Source organism: Macrobrachium rosenbergii, chromosome 55 (genome assembly GCF_040412425.1).
Source record: "Macrobrachium rosenbergii isolate ZJJX-2024 chromosome 55, ASM4041242v1, whole genome shotgun sequence".
NCBI lineage: Eukaryota > Metazoa > Arthropoda > Malacostraca > Decapoda > Palaemonidae > Macrobrachium > Macrobrachium rosenbergii.
The window spans coordinates 14,099,715-14,115,325 of record NC_089795.1 but is presented as its reverse complement, the minus strand read 5'-3'; the positions used below and the strand labels follow the sequence as shown (position 1 = coordinate 14,115,325).

At 35.6% G+C, this 15,611-nt stretch overlaps 1 protein-coding gene across 1 annotated transcript in view; it reads right to left on the bottom strand.

Moving 5' to 3' along the window:
* The window catches only part of LOC136835145 (organic cation transporter protein-like), a 142,707-nt gene that overhangs the window by 84,180 nt on the left and 42,916 nt on the right, over positions 1-15,611 (bottom strand). Inside the window, exon 2 of the mRNA XM_067098351.1 lies at positions 4,762-4,883. Within this exon, the coding sequence (XP_066954452.1) occupies positions 4,762-4,843 (82 nt within the window). The 5' untranslated portion in view covers positions 4,844-4,883. The remainder of the gene's footprint in view (positions 1-4,761; positions 4,884-15,611) is intronic.

Genomic DNA, 15,611 nt, shown 5'->3' with positions numbered 1-15,611 from the left:
TATTTTTTGGGGGGGATGTTTGGGAGAGGTTATTGGTTTGGATGGAAGGCTGGAAGATGCAATATTAGAGCACATATGAGCTATGCATGAACAACGTAAGGGCAGGATACAAGAATGATATATGGTTTAGAGTGACAACGGATGTTAACAGGGAAGTGTTCTTTCTCCACTCTTATTTATTGCAAAATGGACACTAGATATAGGGTTTTATAGAAAATTTAGTATTTCAGGGGACATCATGATTTTTACAAAGAATATAGCTTTCTCAACATATAACCAAGACTGTTTACAAATAGAGGTGATAAGAACAACGAGGAAATCCGGAAGAATAAGGAAATGTCATACATGCTCTGGGGCACTTTATCCAGTGATGAAAGATGCTAATGTACCAAAAAATGTTAAGAAAGTTATATTCGAAGTATTGATAATACCAATAATGACTTCTGGGTCAGAGAGTTGGTCAGTGACAAGTAAAGACAGAAATAAATTCCAAACCTCAGAGATGAAAACCCTGAGAACTATTGTACAGAAAAAAAAGAGAAGATGGAGTTAGGAATGAGAATGTCAGGGGGCTGGTGGGTGTAGCTCCTGCAATGAATAAAACTGAGGTAGGATAGCTCAGATGGGATGGCCATCTAATGGGGGTGGATGAAAGCAGAATTGCAGAGAAGTGATGTGACTGGAACCACATGGAAGGATGCTGGATTATGTAGCCGAGAAAATCCTGACAAAGAATCACTTGCCAACAATTGAACAATTAAGAAGATTTATGAAGGTATTAGTTACAAAACTCAAGAAAATTAAACATCTACCATGTATTATTCTTATCTCTCTGCGGGTTATCATTGCTTATTGCTTATTTCATTTATAACTTTGTTACTGTAATTGTTGACATAGGCAAAAAAATGAGAGGGTATTCAATTAATTCTTTCTAATACACAGTCTGTGTTGGTCAATATAAAATCCAGGTAAAAACGATAAAAAAATCTCTGAAAGTAACATAGTTTCAGCTATAAAAGAATAACATTTTTCTTTGGTCAGTTCATGAAGCATTAGTAGATACCTTTAAATGGATAAAGAGCCAAATTTGTTAATCTATTTTTATAATGATGCAGATCACTCTATTTATAACACTGACAAAAATTTATTTCCTTCAAGTACTAAGGAACATATGGCTTCCACAATTTACTGACAAAACTTCAAATATCTCCAGTACATTTTCCAATCTTTAAGATTTGATAAACAAAACTACTACAATACAATACAATACAATACAGGCTGTTCCTTTTACCTCCCCTGAAGTTTTCACCAATAGTGAGTTTTATTGATTCCATGTTTTTCGTAGATTCTGGTATTCAAAGAAAGTTTATAATAACATGTTTTTCTTATACTTAGTGTAATTCATCCCAATTGTTGTTAAAATATGTGAAAAGTAAAAGAAATATCCAGCGTGCATCCGAAAACAAGCTCCTGTCGTTGACTTCAGCGGGTGTTATTAAATTTAGACTTACCATCACAATACTTTATAATCTCTTTATTCGTTAACATTATTTATTTACAAAACATATATCTGAGGGAGAAATTTAGGTTAGTAAATAAGTTTCGATTCACATTACTTGGTAATTATTTGAAAACAATGATGCTATTCAGACAAAATACTTGCAACCAATCAGCTAGCAGGAAACTTTTCCGAGCTAATGCGCCTCGGTAAGAAAAAAAAAAAAACTGAGTTTAGTGTGAGAGGTGTCGGATACAGTTTGGCTGAGAACTTTTGGAATTCTGTCTGCGGCCAGGGTATAGATGGAGAGGCATCCTGGCCCGTGAAATTTGTAAATCATTCTTCTGAACTTTAAGGCAGTATTTTAAGTGTTGTTTATCCCTCCTTGAAGACTCGAAATAGTACAAATAAATTTGACGTTTTTCATTAAATCATGGAATCTGCACGTGCATTAGCACTTGATGAAAATTAAGCAAGGACTGTGTCATAAGTCATAATTAAGAATAGTTTACAAATAAACTGTACAAGTATGTGAGATAAACTGAACTAAAATGCAATAGATATCTGCCCAATTAAGCCAGTGTGTTCTGATAAAAGTATTCATACAACTTTTCATCTGAGCTTAATTGACACTATGTTTGGTGACTGTATGACCAATTTGTCATACAATTATCTCAAAACTAAAGTTACACATTCTTGGTCTATATTTTCTGGATTAAAATATCTCTAACGCATCCAGTCACAAAGTGTTATAGGTATCTCAGTTATCATAAAGGTACTGTTACACGGGGAGTTTTTGCAAAGTCGTCAATACTGGTGCTGGAGGTGAAGTCCCTCACGTTTCATGACATTGCTAAATGTCATCTGAAATCAACCTTCTAACTGCACCTTAAACCTGCAAATGTCTGTGAAGTGTGCTGATTTATTAACAAAGTAATAATTGTAAATTTAGCCACAATGCAAATAAAAAGTAGCCAAGCCACTATCCTAATCCACAGAATAACTCTTGGCAAATTTATATGGATTACCAATATAAAAAACTTAACTTTTACAGTATACCATTCTTTATTCTTATCGTATAAATGATTAATAACATCTGAAAAGACTAAATGTATCAATAAATCATTTATTTTTTAAAAGTACATCCAATGCAGTGTTATTAGATAAGCATACCAAGAAAGACCTTAAAGATAGTTCAGTGAACATATCAAATTTACTTGAATGTTTCTGATTAGGAATGCTTTGACTTGAAAAGTGAAAAGCTTATGGAAGAAGACATGATGCACATGAAATCTGCTCCAGGGATGTCAAGGGCGACAGATGTTACCCTGGGGAAGCAACCAGTGATCAGTAGCTACACTACATCCCAAAGTTTGGTGGCATTAATCCTCCCTACCTGCCTTCACACTTGCTAAATCTAAACACAGTCTATAACAACTGTCATGCTGAAATATGCTGCCTTAGGCTTATACTAAAAGTTAAGTATATCTTAGTTTAACCAGACCACTGAGCTGGTTAACAGCTCTCCTAGGGCTGGCCCGAAGGATTAGACTTATTTTTACGTGGCTAAGAACCTACTGGTTACCTAGCAACGGGACCTACAGCTTATTGTGGAATCCGAACCACATTATGACGAGAAATGAATTTCTATCACCAGAAATAAATTCCTCTAATTCCTCTTTGGCGGCTCGGAGAGTCGAACGCTGGGCCAACAGCGTGCCAATCGAAAGCTCTACCACTCCTCCAAAGAGGAACTTTAGGCAGAGTAAAATCACACCAAAGCATTTCCACTTAAAATATCCCGGTAAGGCGGCCAATGTGCGAGGAAAAGTTCTTTAAGAACAACCACGTATTCCAAGAGGTAACGATAACTTCTGGCCAATTGTACACGTAATGATAGTCAGGCATTGTCCTTTCTTGAAGCAAACACTGAAATGCTAATGTAGAACTGAAAGCACTGTGTTCTTCATGCTGTCTATGTGAGATGACTGGACACTTGAGTTTTGTTTTGCTGTACTTGGTCTTGTTTTGCTCTACTTCGCCAACCATGGGTGGCTGCCACTTATTTGTTTCCAACACCTCAAAAGTTGTGGCCTAAACATACACACACCTTGATAGGAGGGCCAGTAGCTCTCAGTCATAATAATATTCAATGTGATTTACAGGAAGGAATAACAATTTAATGGGAAAATTAGTTCCATTTAGTTTCTTCCGCTGATAGAATTACATTCATCAGGCAGCACTTCCAGATATTCCTCACACAGCTGTATTGAATATGGCCTCATAATAAATGATGCTTAACATTCTTTTGAGGTGTTTTCATCTTACTGTTTATTTATTTATTTTATTTTGTTTTTATTCTTTTTGTAGAATCGAATTCTTTGGTCCTAAAACAAGTCTTTCAAATTTCACGGCTAATAATATAGATTTTACCAGTTAACATATGTTGCGAATGCTTCAGGAAATCATGAAAAGGTAGTGGTGAATTTGATGTAGGAAGTTAGAGAAAAAAGTTTTAAAATCATCCAGTGAGTTGATAGGATATTGAATATTTGAATACAATATACAAACAAAGATGGACTGAGTACACTGAAAAGGAGTTTGCAGCTTTGAATAATGGAAGGGTTTAATGTAGCTTTGATGATTCTTATATAAGAAGGCAGTTGAAAGATAGAAAAAGGAAAAGGTACCAGTGATTGAAAATATTTTAAACGAAATAGCCTAATGTGATATTGTCCTGGTAGTGATATTGGGTAGTAACTGATCTGGGTGCAAAAGTCTGTCATCATTGGAAACAAGTTCCAACGTAATTGGTGAAAAAAAGAATGGACGTTAACGGGATGGATTACTTGCACAATATGTGGAATAAGAAGGGTTATGTATGAGGACAAATGTACAAATAAAATTTGATAAAAAATATGCAAAATTGAAAACATGGATCAGGGTGTTTTTAGGTGACTTGGAAATAAAGAGAGAATTTTAAATGATATGTTGAGCAAAAGTATTGAACAAAATTGCTCATGATTCTGAAGTTTTGGGAGAAAGGAGAGGGAGGGACAGTAAGGGAAGGTTAGTTGGAGTGGAGCAGGTATGGGACAAAGAGCTGTAATACCTCAGAGGTGTAAAATAACTGGGAAGATAAAGGCAAATGGTACAGCCTATGCAGGGGTAATGGATGATTGTTGCTGGTAAATTTTCTTGGCAAGATTTTGTGGGACTCCTTTGTCTCAGGAAAGTCGGCAAAAGGTAGATTATATACTCACAATATCCGATGAGCAAAATCACAATGAGGTTCCATTTTCCACATCCCAGTTCTTCCAGCAGCGTATCAGACTTGCTCACCATGATGTTCTGACAGGAGTTGCAGTGTTAGCCTGTGACAGTTCTGTAAATGTTTAAATTTATATGAATATTATGAGTATTATAATGCTTTCATTTTCAGATGGTCAAAAAATGTTTTCGAAATAAAGAATAAAATCCCTATCAAATGTAAAATATGGTAAATATCAAACAGTTCCAGGGGTTCTTGATGAAGATCAATGTTCCGCTGTAAATAAGTTCGGAAGAAGAAACCTGGATATTGTGAGTAGCTTATTTCTCTTTTTCAAAGAAATACAAATATCATTACGATCTGGAAGCTGTGGGGCAACTTGATACTTGGTAAAGTATTTACTGAACAGCCCTACGTAGTCATAGCATCATAAACTCCTACCCCTAAAACATTCCCAAAGAAAGTTTTTCCAGGTTTAGGGTGATCCAATAAATATTGTGAGGTCCATGAAGAAAGGCTAACAATTTCAAGCGGATCTTTATGGCCTATTAATAGTTACAGCATATTATTTTAGATGGCCAAATAGTCAACATGGTGCTTACAATATGGCTGACAACTGAAGAAAATACTATTGTGAATTTATAAAATGAATTACAAATAGTTTTTAGATAGTTCATTATGCAAAGAAAGAGATAAGGATGTACATCGAATGGTTCAGAGTCATTTCACTATGGGCAACACTTGAATTTGGACTGTTGGCAAATAAAGAACTAAGATATTGAAGATCAGATGAAATTATACATTCATGTATATATACACACATACATTCACACATAAATATATAAATGTGTGTATATATATATATATATAGTATATATATATATATATATATATATATATATATATATATGTATATATATATATATATATATATATATATATATATATATATATATATATATATATATATATATATATATATATATATATATATCTCAGGACAGGGTGACAAGGAGATAGTCGGTCATCTGTAGGTGGTATTTATTTGCCGACGCGTTTCGTAACACATTGTTACATCATCAAGGCTAAAAGGAAAATTTACAAATTAAAATACATGGAATAAAACTAACGACTTCAAGAGTCTCAACATGCTGTATAAATATACATTAAAACAAGACAATTTATAAAAAGCACCTGCTAGACTAAAAGGTTGAGGACTGAATGACTAACCTCAACCTTTTAGTCTAGCAGGTGCTTTTTATAAATTGTCTTGTTTTAATGTATATTTATATAGCATGTTGAGACTCTTGAAGTCGTTTGTTTTATTCCATGTATTTTAATTTGTAAATTTTCCTTTTAGCCTTGATGATGTAACAATGTGTTACGAAACGCGTCGGCAAATAAATACCACCTACAGATGACCGACTATCTCCTGTCACCCTGTCCTGAGATATGCTGTTAATAACCTGCTTGCGCCAACTACTTCTGTTTTATATATATATATATATATATATATATATATATATATATATATATATATATATATATATATATATATATATACTATATACACACACACACACACACACACACACACACACACACACACACATATATATATATATATATATATATATATATACTGTATATATATGTATTTCAGGTATTTTCCTATTAATAAAAAAAACCTTAGCAATAGATGGAGCACTTGTAGCTCAGTCGCTTTAATATCGTGGGCGAGTTTCGTTTCCCCTTGTTCCGTAGGCGATGAGTGAAAATGTAAATTCCCATTGTTAACTACCAATGCTGCCCTTCACCGACCAACTTGTAAATTGAAAGTTTTCTTTAATTGTTACTTACTTTAATGTTAATTACTTGAATGTTATGTATGTGTGCTGTTTAGTATTTTGTATGTAAACCATTTTACACGTTATGTACTACTCAATCACTATTCTGGAAACAAGGTTAGTGATTTTTCGTAAATTATAAATTAGGGTTAATATATTTATTTGCAGAATCACTCTCTCTTTGATACACCATATTTCACCTGACGACCACTCAGCTATACATGACGAGTGCCGATAGTTTCCTGAATGCTGTTGGCCGTTGTGGTACTATGACTGCTGGGGATTCCTAGGCAACACGTCACTTTGCCGATAGAGCTCCGTGAAAGTGCAGATGCTACCTATTGCTGATTTTGTCTGATAGCTTTGCTCTAGGTTGGCTCCAAGCGACTTCTCATCTTTAATCGTTCTGGCTAAATGTATTGCACTGCCTAATTATAATTAATAGCTTTAGCTTTTCATTCTTATTGTACGTCATTACTGTATATTTGTACACGGGCATGTGATATATATTTGCATAAATATATGGTTGTCTTTATATTTCATTTTTCTAATTGACATCCCGTTTTTTGAACCTATGTCAATGGCCCATCAAGGGCCAAGGGAAAATCTGACTCATCACCCAAAGTCTAGACATTCAGCAAATATTTGAGAGACAAAGTCATAGCTCATTATATGTCCATCTTTTTCTTCAGACACCTCACTGGAAAATATCACTAATTGTATTATGGTAGATTCAAATGTCAGTTATCTTAAATATGAATAGGTTAGCAACAATATACGTGAGAGAAAAATGGATTACAAATTATTCCCTATCTCTTTCAAGAGGAAAGACAAATCCAGACAATGGGAAAATATGTCTTCTGAAGGATGATTCTGAATCTGAGAGCTATAGAGATTTATTTATATGTTCTTGTTGTTTCAGCAATTCATTATATAGTCAAGATCAGCAGACCTCCCTCTTGAGGTTACGATGTCTTTCTCTTTTCTGGCCGAAGGTATGAGGAAGGCTGACAAGCCTCTGCTAGCGCCTGCCAGTATCATCATTGAATGCATTGTCAGAAGCAATAAATTCAGGTACCAAACCCAAAACTGAAAGATATGACTTTGATAGTTGTTTAGTGTTGTAAAAAATAAAGAGGATGAGGCGAGTTACCTTTTAAAGAGTAATGAAGATATATAGAAAAATTGACCGGAGTGCCATGGGCCAGCAACTGGTATTTTTGATGGATATGGGAGTGTAAGGAAAGGGTCATACTCGAGTCTGGGTTAAGGCAACTTTATTCTGCAAAGCTGACGCATTCTGTTTCAGCATGCAGGCAACATGCAGGTAAACTGGAGTTATGCTAATAGATAATTAGTACATGATTTATAAGTTACAAGATCATGAGATCACATTGTGATTTGCTGTTGACTTAGTGGCTAAACCTAGATTTAACGGTAAAACTTCAGTCTTTATAGAGCTCGTCCCACAAAATAGATAAAGCAAAAACTAACTATACCTAAGGTATACTATGATGCCAATAAGGTACTAGATTTTAAGAAAATGGAAAATTTATATTTTTACAGGTACGAGATCAAAATAAGCAACTGTTCCACATCTTGACTGGGCATTACAGGATTCTCATAAGGCTAGGTTGCTATTATTTACAGTTCTTCGCCCTGAGAGGTGTTTCCTTCAGACCTACCATTCTGTAGCCTTCGAGTCAGAAAATAGCCTTGGTCCACCATTTCCTATTTTGACGACTGACAAAAATCTGGTTATTTTTGCTCTTACGGGTATTACTGTTTTGGGTAATTTCCGGAATGAGAAACGAGGCAGGGCCTGTTAAAAGTTTTAGAAAAGCTGTAACTAATAGATAGTCTGGTTTTCACTAGAGCTTGTAACTACATATGTATGTATGTATGTGTAAAATGTGCGATATTATACTTTTTCCGAGGTTCGAAACCTTATATTCTAGTTTTCCTTAAAAAAAAAAAAAACCACATGAGTAGCAATTATGTAATTTTGGGTCCCTTTCTATAATTTGTATTTACTTATTGTGATAATCACAGTGCATTCCTCATCATACCTGAACTCTAATTGTTGCTAGAGCGCTGATCATCGAAGACTCATGTAAGTTGGAAGAATCTTGATACCGAATACTAAACCTACTTATGATGCCCTTTTAAATTTGTATGCTCCAACACAGGGAAATAAAAGTACAGTGTGCATAATGTAGCTTTTCTGTCCCTCGTTTAAACAGTAGCTGCTAGAATTAAGGGAATGCTTCTTAAGTTGTGTACTCAGCGGGATGTGTGCCTGAACTTTTACTGATGCTGTACCGCACTGTGCTCCATCTCCATGTTTAACTATGCACTGATAACGTTGTACTTAACCAGCCTGGATAGGTAAAAATAGCTGTTACTGTCTTTTTAATTTAAGCGTAATCACATCATTTATCTTTTAATGCTTCCTTCACTACAGAAATGCCGCATGGTTAATGTCTTTATTTGTCTGTAAACAGGTGAATAACATTCCAGTACTGCTATTTAGTAAAAACTACCTTAATTAAAATATTTTACTTCTATCCATAGATCAATAGAAAATCTAAATATTTACGTTTTAGACAAAATAACTGGTTGTGGCAAATTTACTTTTGTCTAAATGGTAAGTGGAATTTACAGTATCATAAGAAGGCTTCCTTCTTTAAAGCATTTATTTATAACGATAATGGCCATCTCCTATACGCATAATTTGAACAGGAAACTTAATCTTTCGCCTTGCAGGTAATAGTACAGGTCTTCTCCAACAAATGAACCATGGTAAAGTTCACCAAAGATTCAGCGTTTGCCAACCTTCTATTAATGTCTAACGACCTTCGTAGAGGATCTTACTCAGGAAAACCACTTCAGATACATTGTCATTTGTCATCATTTTCATCTCCAATTTCATGGTCGTTGTCAGATGTTTCACAATACTTTGCTACAGCTCTCTTAGTCAACGGAAGACTGTCGTTAGGTGGCGCAGTGTTATGCTATTCCCCTTGTATGTAGTACCTTTCATGAAAGCAAGTAGTTACGTTTCAGACTTCAAAATAATCATCAAACAAGGACAAATATAAAACTAAAAATGTAAGAAACACGGTTCATATTATGGCAGAGCTTTAGAGAAAACAAGTTCTGCATTTCGGGACATCTAATTCATCGGAGGCCCTGTCCTTCAGCTAGTGACAACAATAAGGTTACACATTACATAACAGCATGACATGCGATGAGCTCAGACGTTCACACACAGTTGTATATTAATGACAACATTCATGTACGTGGAGGAAATGCCATACTATGAGACTCACACGCCCACACACACACACGCACACGCGTATATATATATATATATATATATATATATATATATATATATATATATATATATATATATATATATATATATATTTCTAACATTAATATACGTATATTTATATAATATATATAACGCCCTTTAAAAGCAAATTCAATATGCATTGCGAATAATGTGCACCCAAATAAAGTTACATGCAGCACACGATAAGTATTTCTGCCACGGCGGGAAAGGATACACTTACCATAAATATTTGTATTTGAGAGTAGGATATTGTCATTTCTAGGGTCTAGTGAATTTATATTATGGAAGCATTTATGGGTTATTGTTTGTGAGGATAGGAAGAGTCAGTGTGCCCAAGTGACGATACTGTCATTATATATATATATATGTATATATATATATATATATATATATATATATATATATATATATATATATATATATATATATATATATATATATATATATATATATATAGAGAGAGAGAGAGAGAGAGAGAGAGAGAGAGAGAGAGATAGATATAGATATATATATATATATATATATAGATATATATGTGTTTATATATATATATATATATATATATATATATATATATATATATATATATATATATATATATATATATATATATATATATATATATATATATATATGTGTGTGTGTGTGTGTGTGTATATAAAATAATTATTACTCATGTGGAGATTTTTTTCAGGAAAACTACGATAAAAGATTTTTGAGCCTCAGAAAAAACTATAATATATATATACGTTTATATAAATATATACATATATATATATATATATATATATATATATATATATATATATATATATATATATATATATATATATATATATATATATATATAAAATGTATATATCTTTACGGATTTACATTCCTCGCTCGTCAGGCAGCTAAGAAATAAATTATTTTAGGAATAAAACCACCTTGCATTGAATCATAGGCCGAGAAATCGGCGCGAAAATAAGGTTAGCGCCCATTTGAGCCAAGAAAGAGTTCCCTACATTCCATTCTCGCCTGACAGGAAATACCTGGGCATACCAAAATAATAGATCCCTCTTCTTCAATCCCCTTGCTACAAGCACACATCTAAATTTCCTCCCCCTTTGGGGTAATGTTTTCGAAGCAGGCTAAGGGAGGTTATAGGCATTACGGCCGCAAGCCGCTCAAAGGGGAAACTAGGATCTTAAGCTATAAGCTCATAGTCTGTACGCACAAACTCAGCAGCCCCTCATCGACTTGAAACAGAAAAACAGAGACTTCACGGCCGTGACCTGAGACAGACGTCTTCCTCCCCCTGTTCGTTGGGAGCTGGCCAAATTACGCTACTCGAAGGGCACGCAGATACTGTATTAAGAGCTCAAATATTCGTCTAAGGAGACTGCATAACCCTGCCCAGCTCGCAAATCTATGCCAAGATATCCCTTACTGACTGCCATCCAAATTTCCCAACCATTCCTGGTCGCAGCCTGATCACAAGAATCCGTTGCCAACACAGAAATCAGCTTGCAGAAACTAAATGCCATTATCCTGGGATTTACCCCTTTCATTTTATTGTTTGTCTGTAAATTGCTGTATTTTGGGCATATCATATTTGCTTGCTTTAATGTGAATTGTTGCATCTGTGGCCCATCATATTTGCCTTGCTTTTCTGTAAATTACTGCATTTATGGTCTATCATATTTGACTTACTTGTCTGTAAATTGCTACATTTTGGCCTATCATATTTGCCTCGTTTTCTGTAAATGAACCGCTTGAATGTAAAGAGAGTTCTAATTCCAAATTGGAGATCTTCGTTCCCTGGGTTAATCAATGAAAACCTCAAGGTAAGTCCCATTAGCATTCTTTTTGTTCATACTCGTGAGGCCCCCCTTGGCCCATAAGGCAGTCCATACTATAAAGTGTTCACTATTCCTTCTCTCAAGGACCCCCTCTTATGATAATATATATATTTCTGTATCTTCCCAAGCATCCCAGCCACCAATCGCTTACAACATTACATTTTGGCACTGCCTGACAAGGAAGGGCGAAAGGAATATTGGCCCCTCCCTTAATCCGTTATTCGCACTCTGTATATCCTTTTCAACTTTCTCTTCTTGAACATGTGATGCTGCGGAACCTTTTCTTTACAGACACGGCGTTGTGAAGAGGCTAAGTCTGACCTGAGGTAGAATAGAGCCGGCGATGCAGATTAAGAGAAAGGACATCTGGCATAAACACCTGGATCTTGAGTCATAAATGATGCACGCGCATAGGGAAACAACACCAACCCCATCTACCTGTGGATGACCTCCTAATCCCTGACTGAGGTCATATAAGGGCCTCACCGAAGGAACAAGAGAGAGAGAGAGAGAGAGAGAGACATATCTGGACACGAGCAAGACACATCTCCCTCTTCCATTCCCGCCTCCTTCAGAGAGTCATGTCCTATCACGTGGTTCTATCTTGTAGGGACCCTTAGTATTCTTACCAGTGAAGCCCTTAGCCCTCCTCCACCGCCATTACCCTCGCTGAAGCCACCTCTTCTACAAGATAAAGTGATCAGTTGCAAAGGTTCTTTCAGTCAGTCACTGTTTTAATTCTCGTACTAAACTTCCTATTTTCATTTCTAAGGCCAGTATTTCCATATCAACCTTGCCTTGTTACAAGCAGTGTTATTAAATGCCTGTGTTTAAATAATTACATAAAATCGTGTGTTCAAGGCTTCCTTGGCACCTTCTGTAAACTCGCAAAGTCCTGAAAATATTTTACTGTGCCCTTAGAAGAAAGAAAGAACAAGACAGAAAGGAGAAATCTCTCCGTTTACAGAGGGTTTGTTAGCTTGGAAAAGAACAAGAAAGAAAGACTGTGACTTGTATCAGCATCGTCGCACCCACGGATATATCTTCAAGTTTTCCTAGTTATAATTACCTCTCAGGCCTTGCCTGCCTGACCCCCTTTTTCCTTGTTTTTACAATTTCCTGAATCAACAGCAGTCAGATTTTATACAAAAATAGAGGTAAATAACGAAATCATTCATTTAGAGTCTATAACTGGCTCATGATAAGCATTTCCCCAGGTTAAATCATAAAAATGGCGACCAAGCCTTAGATCTTGCAAGCAATGTTGATAAACTGAACCTTCCCCCCTTTTGCAACTTGCAATATAGCGAATAGTGAAGCTAGGCTGGGTGCGAGATAAAGAAACAAACCTTTAGCTCAAAAATCCGCGCAAGAACACAGTCAAGGAGTTCTAAATGTGAGTGTTTTTATTTTATGGTAGGATAGGAGTCAAATTGTGACTCAAAATAGCAATAACTTTTTGTGTTAGGCACGTGCATGCAATCCAGTCATCGAGAAGAGAGTTGAGTATCTGTTAACAAAATTTGATAGCTCTGCATACTGGCTTCAATTTTTTTTTACACAAGACAACAGATCCAAAATACGAAATGTTGAAAAAAAAAGGAAATAGTGCATGTATTTCCTCCTTGTGTTATCCAGACAATCCGTCGTCTTGGAATTCTAGCTAGGCCCATGTTTTAGGTCCCACGTGGGCCACCCAGCAAATTTCGTACCGCTGGAATTCAGAGAGTTTAGTCTCTCTCTCTCTCTCGTGTAGCTGATCCTCATTGCAGATGTAAAATCTCAAAAGGGCATAAAATCTGTTCAAGCCATGTGAGCAATAAATGTGCTTCATATTTGTATTTGTACATATCCTTCCGCACAGCACAACACTTGATAAATTCTATTTCATTCATAGCATTTCCATTCAATAACCACCTGCTATTTCATTCATAAGCGTAAGGAACCTTTTTTTCCCTTTTGTATATGGGGGGTCAGTCTTGGAAAAATTCCCTCTCTGGTTATTGTCCTCTGTTGCCAGGTGCGTACCAGACGACCTTGAACTGTCATTTACTGAGCCAGACACAAACCCTAGTGGTTACTACCCTTTTCCAGGCATGTGCAAGGAAGGCTAAAAATAGGAAAGGCAAATTCAACCGCACGTGGCTTTCCCGGTCAAACAGCGCCCATGCATAATAGAATTAAGTTTTGAACCTACATTAGATTGGAGGAAAAGGCTCTTATTAGAGTTGGCAAAATACGCACATTTATCAGTGTAACTTGCAAATAATATAATTCTAACTTATCTGTTTCTCGATGATGAATTTGCCACTTCTATAAAAATAAATAGAAGAGTATCTGTCTAAAATGGCTGGTTTCTAAACGTTGGGTTTGCATCAGTAAAAGAACCTTAATCCCTCTGCGCCAGTATCCCAGTGTCTCTCAAAGCATTATTGTTTTAAAGGATGCTACGTCCTTTCTTTTTTATTTATTGTTGGGCTATTATTCCAAGAGTTTATGACGTTCACTGAGTTCCCGAACTCTAGCCAATTTATCTTTCCCTAAAAGGAATTTTTTCTTATCGCAAGAAAACCAATTAATCATATTAACTGGCATATGCTCCCAGAACCAAACCCAAATTCGTGCCTAACCGGCCTTGTCCTGCCAAAAATAAAACCTAACTTCCTACGTCCTCCAATTTTGACAAAACCAAACCAGTTCCCTGCGAACGAATCCAAACCTTGGAGACAAACCAATACAGGAAAATTCTCGGGAACGGGCAAACGCTCCCCAACCAAGCCTTAAGATTCATATTAATCGATAGCTTTAAAGAGTCCGTGCGTGAATTAAACCACGTCCTACGAGACAAAAATAAAAACCAGTTCCTTGCGAACAAACCACGTCCCACGTCTGGCCAAAAAACCCCAACATTCACGCAATAGAACAGACGAATCACCGTGAAATAGAATACAATTTACGTCTTTCGAGACTTATTAAAATTTGTTCATCCCGAACCACTACGTCTTTTCAGACATTAAAAATTCATTCATCATGAACAACTATGTCTTATTCAGACATATTAAAATTCGTTCATCATGAACAAACTAAGTCTTATTTAGACATTAAAATTCGTTCATCATGAACAAAATAAGTCTTATTCAGACATTAAAATTCGCTCATCATGAACAAACCACGTCTTATTCAGACATATTGAAATTTGTTCATCATGGACAAACTAAGTCTTATTCAGACATGTTAAAATTCGTTCATCACGAACAAACCACGTCTTCTTCAAACATAGTAAAATTAGTTCATCATGAACAAGCCACGTCTTTTTCAAACATTAAAATTCGTTCATCACGAACAACTACATCTCATTCAGACATTAAAATTTGTTCATCACGAACAAACTAAGTCTTATTCAGACATTAAAAATTCGTTCATCATGACCAAACTGAGTCTTTTAGACATACTGAAACCAGTTCTCAGACAAATCTTTGGTTTGGTTTCAGACACCCAGAAATTAGATGTCAAATTGGGCGGGGAGTTGCTATATCTTCCCAAGCATCAACCACCAAATGCTCGATTTAAAACTGGAAAATACAACATTGCATTTTGGCGCTGCCTGACAAGGAAGGGCGAAAGGAATATTGACGACTCCCTTAATCCGTTAGTTGCACTCTGTATATCCCTTTCAACTTTCTCTTCTCGAACATGTGATGCTGCAGAACCTTTTCTTTACAGACTCGACGTTGTGAAGAGACTAAGTCTGGCCGGAGGCAGAATACAGCTGGCGATACAGATTAAGAGA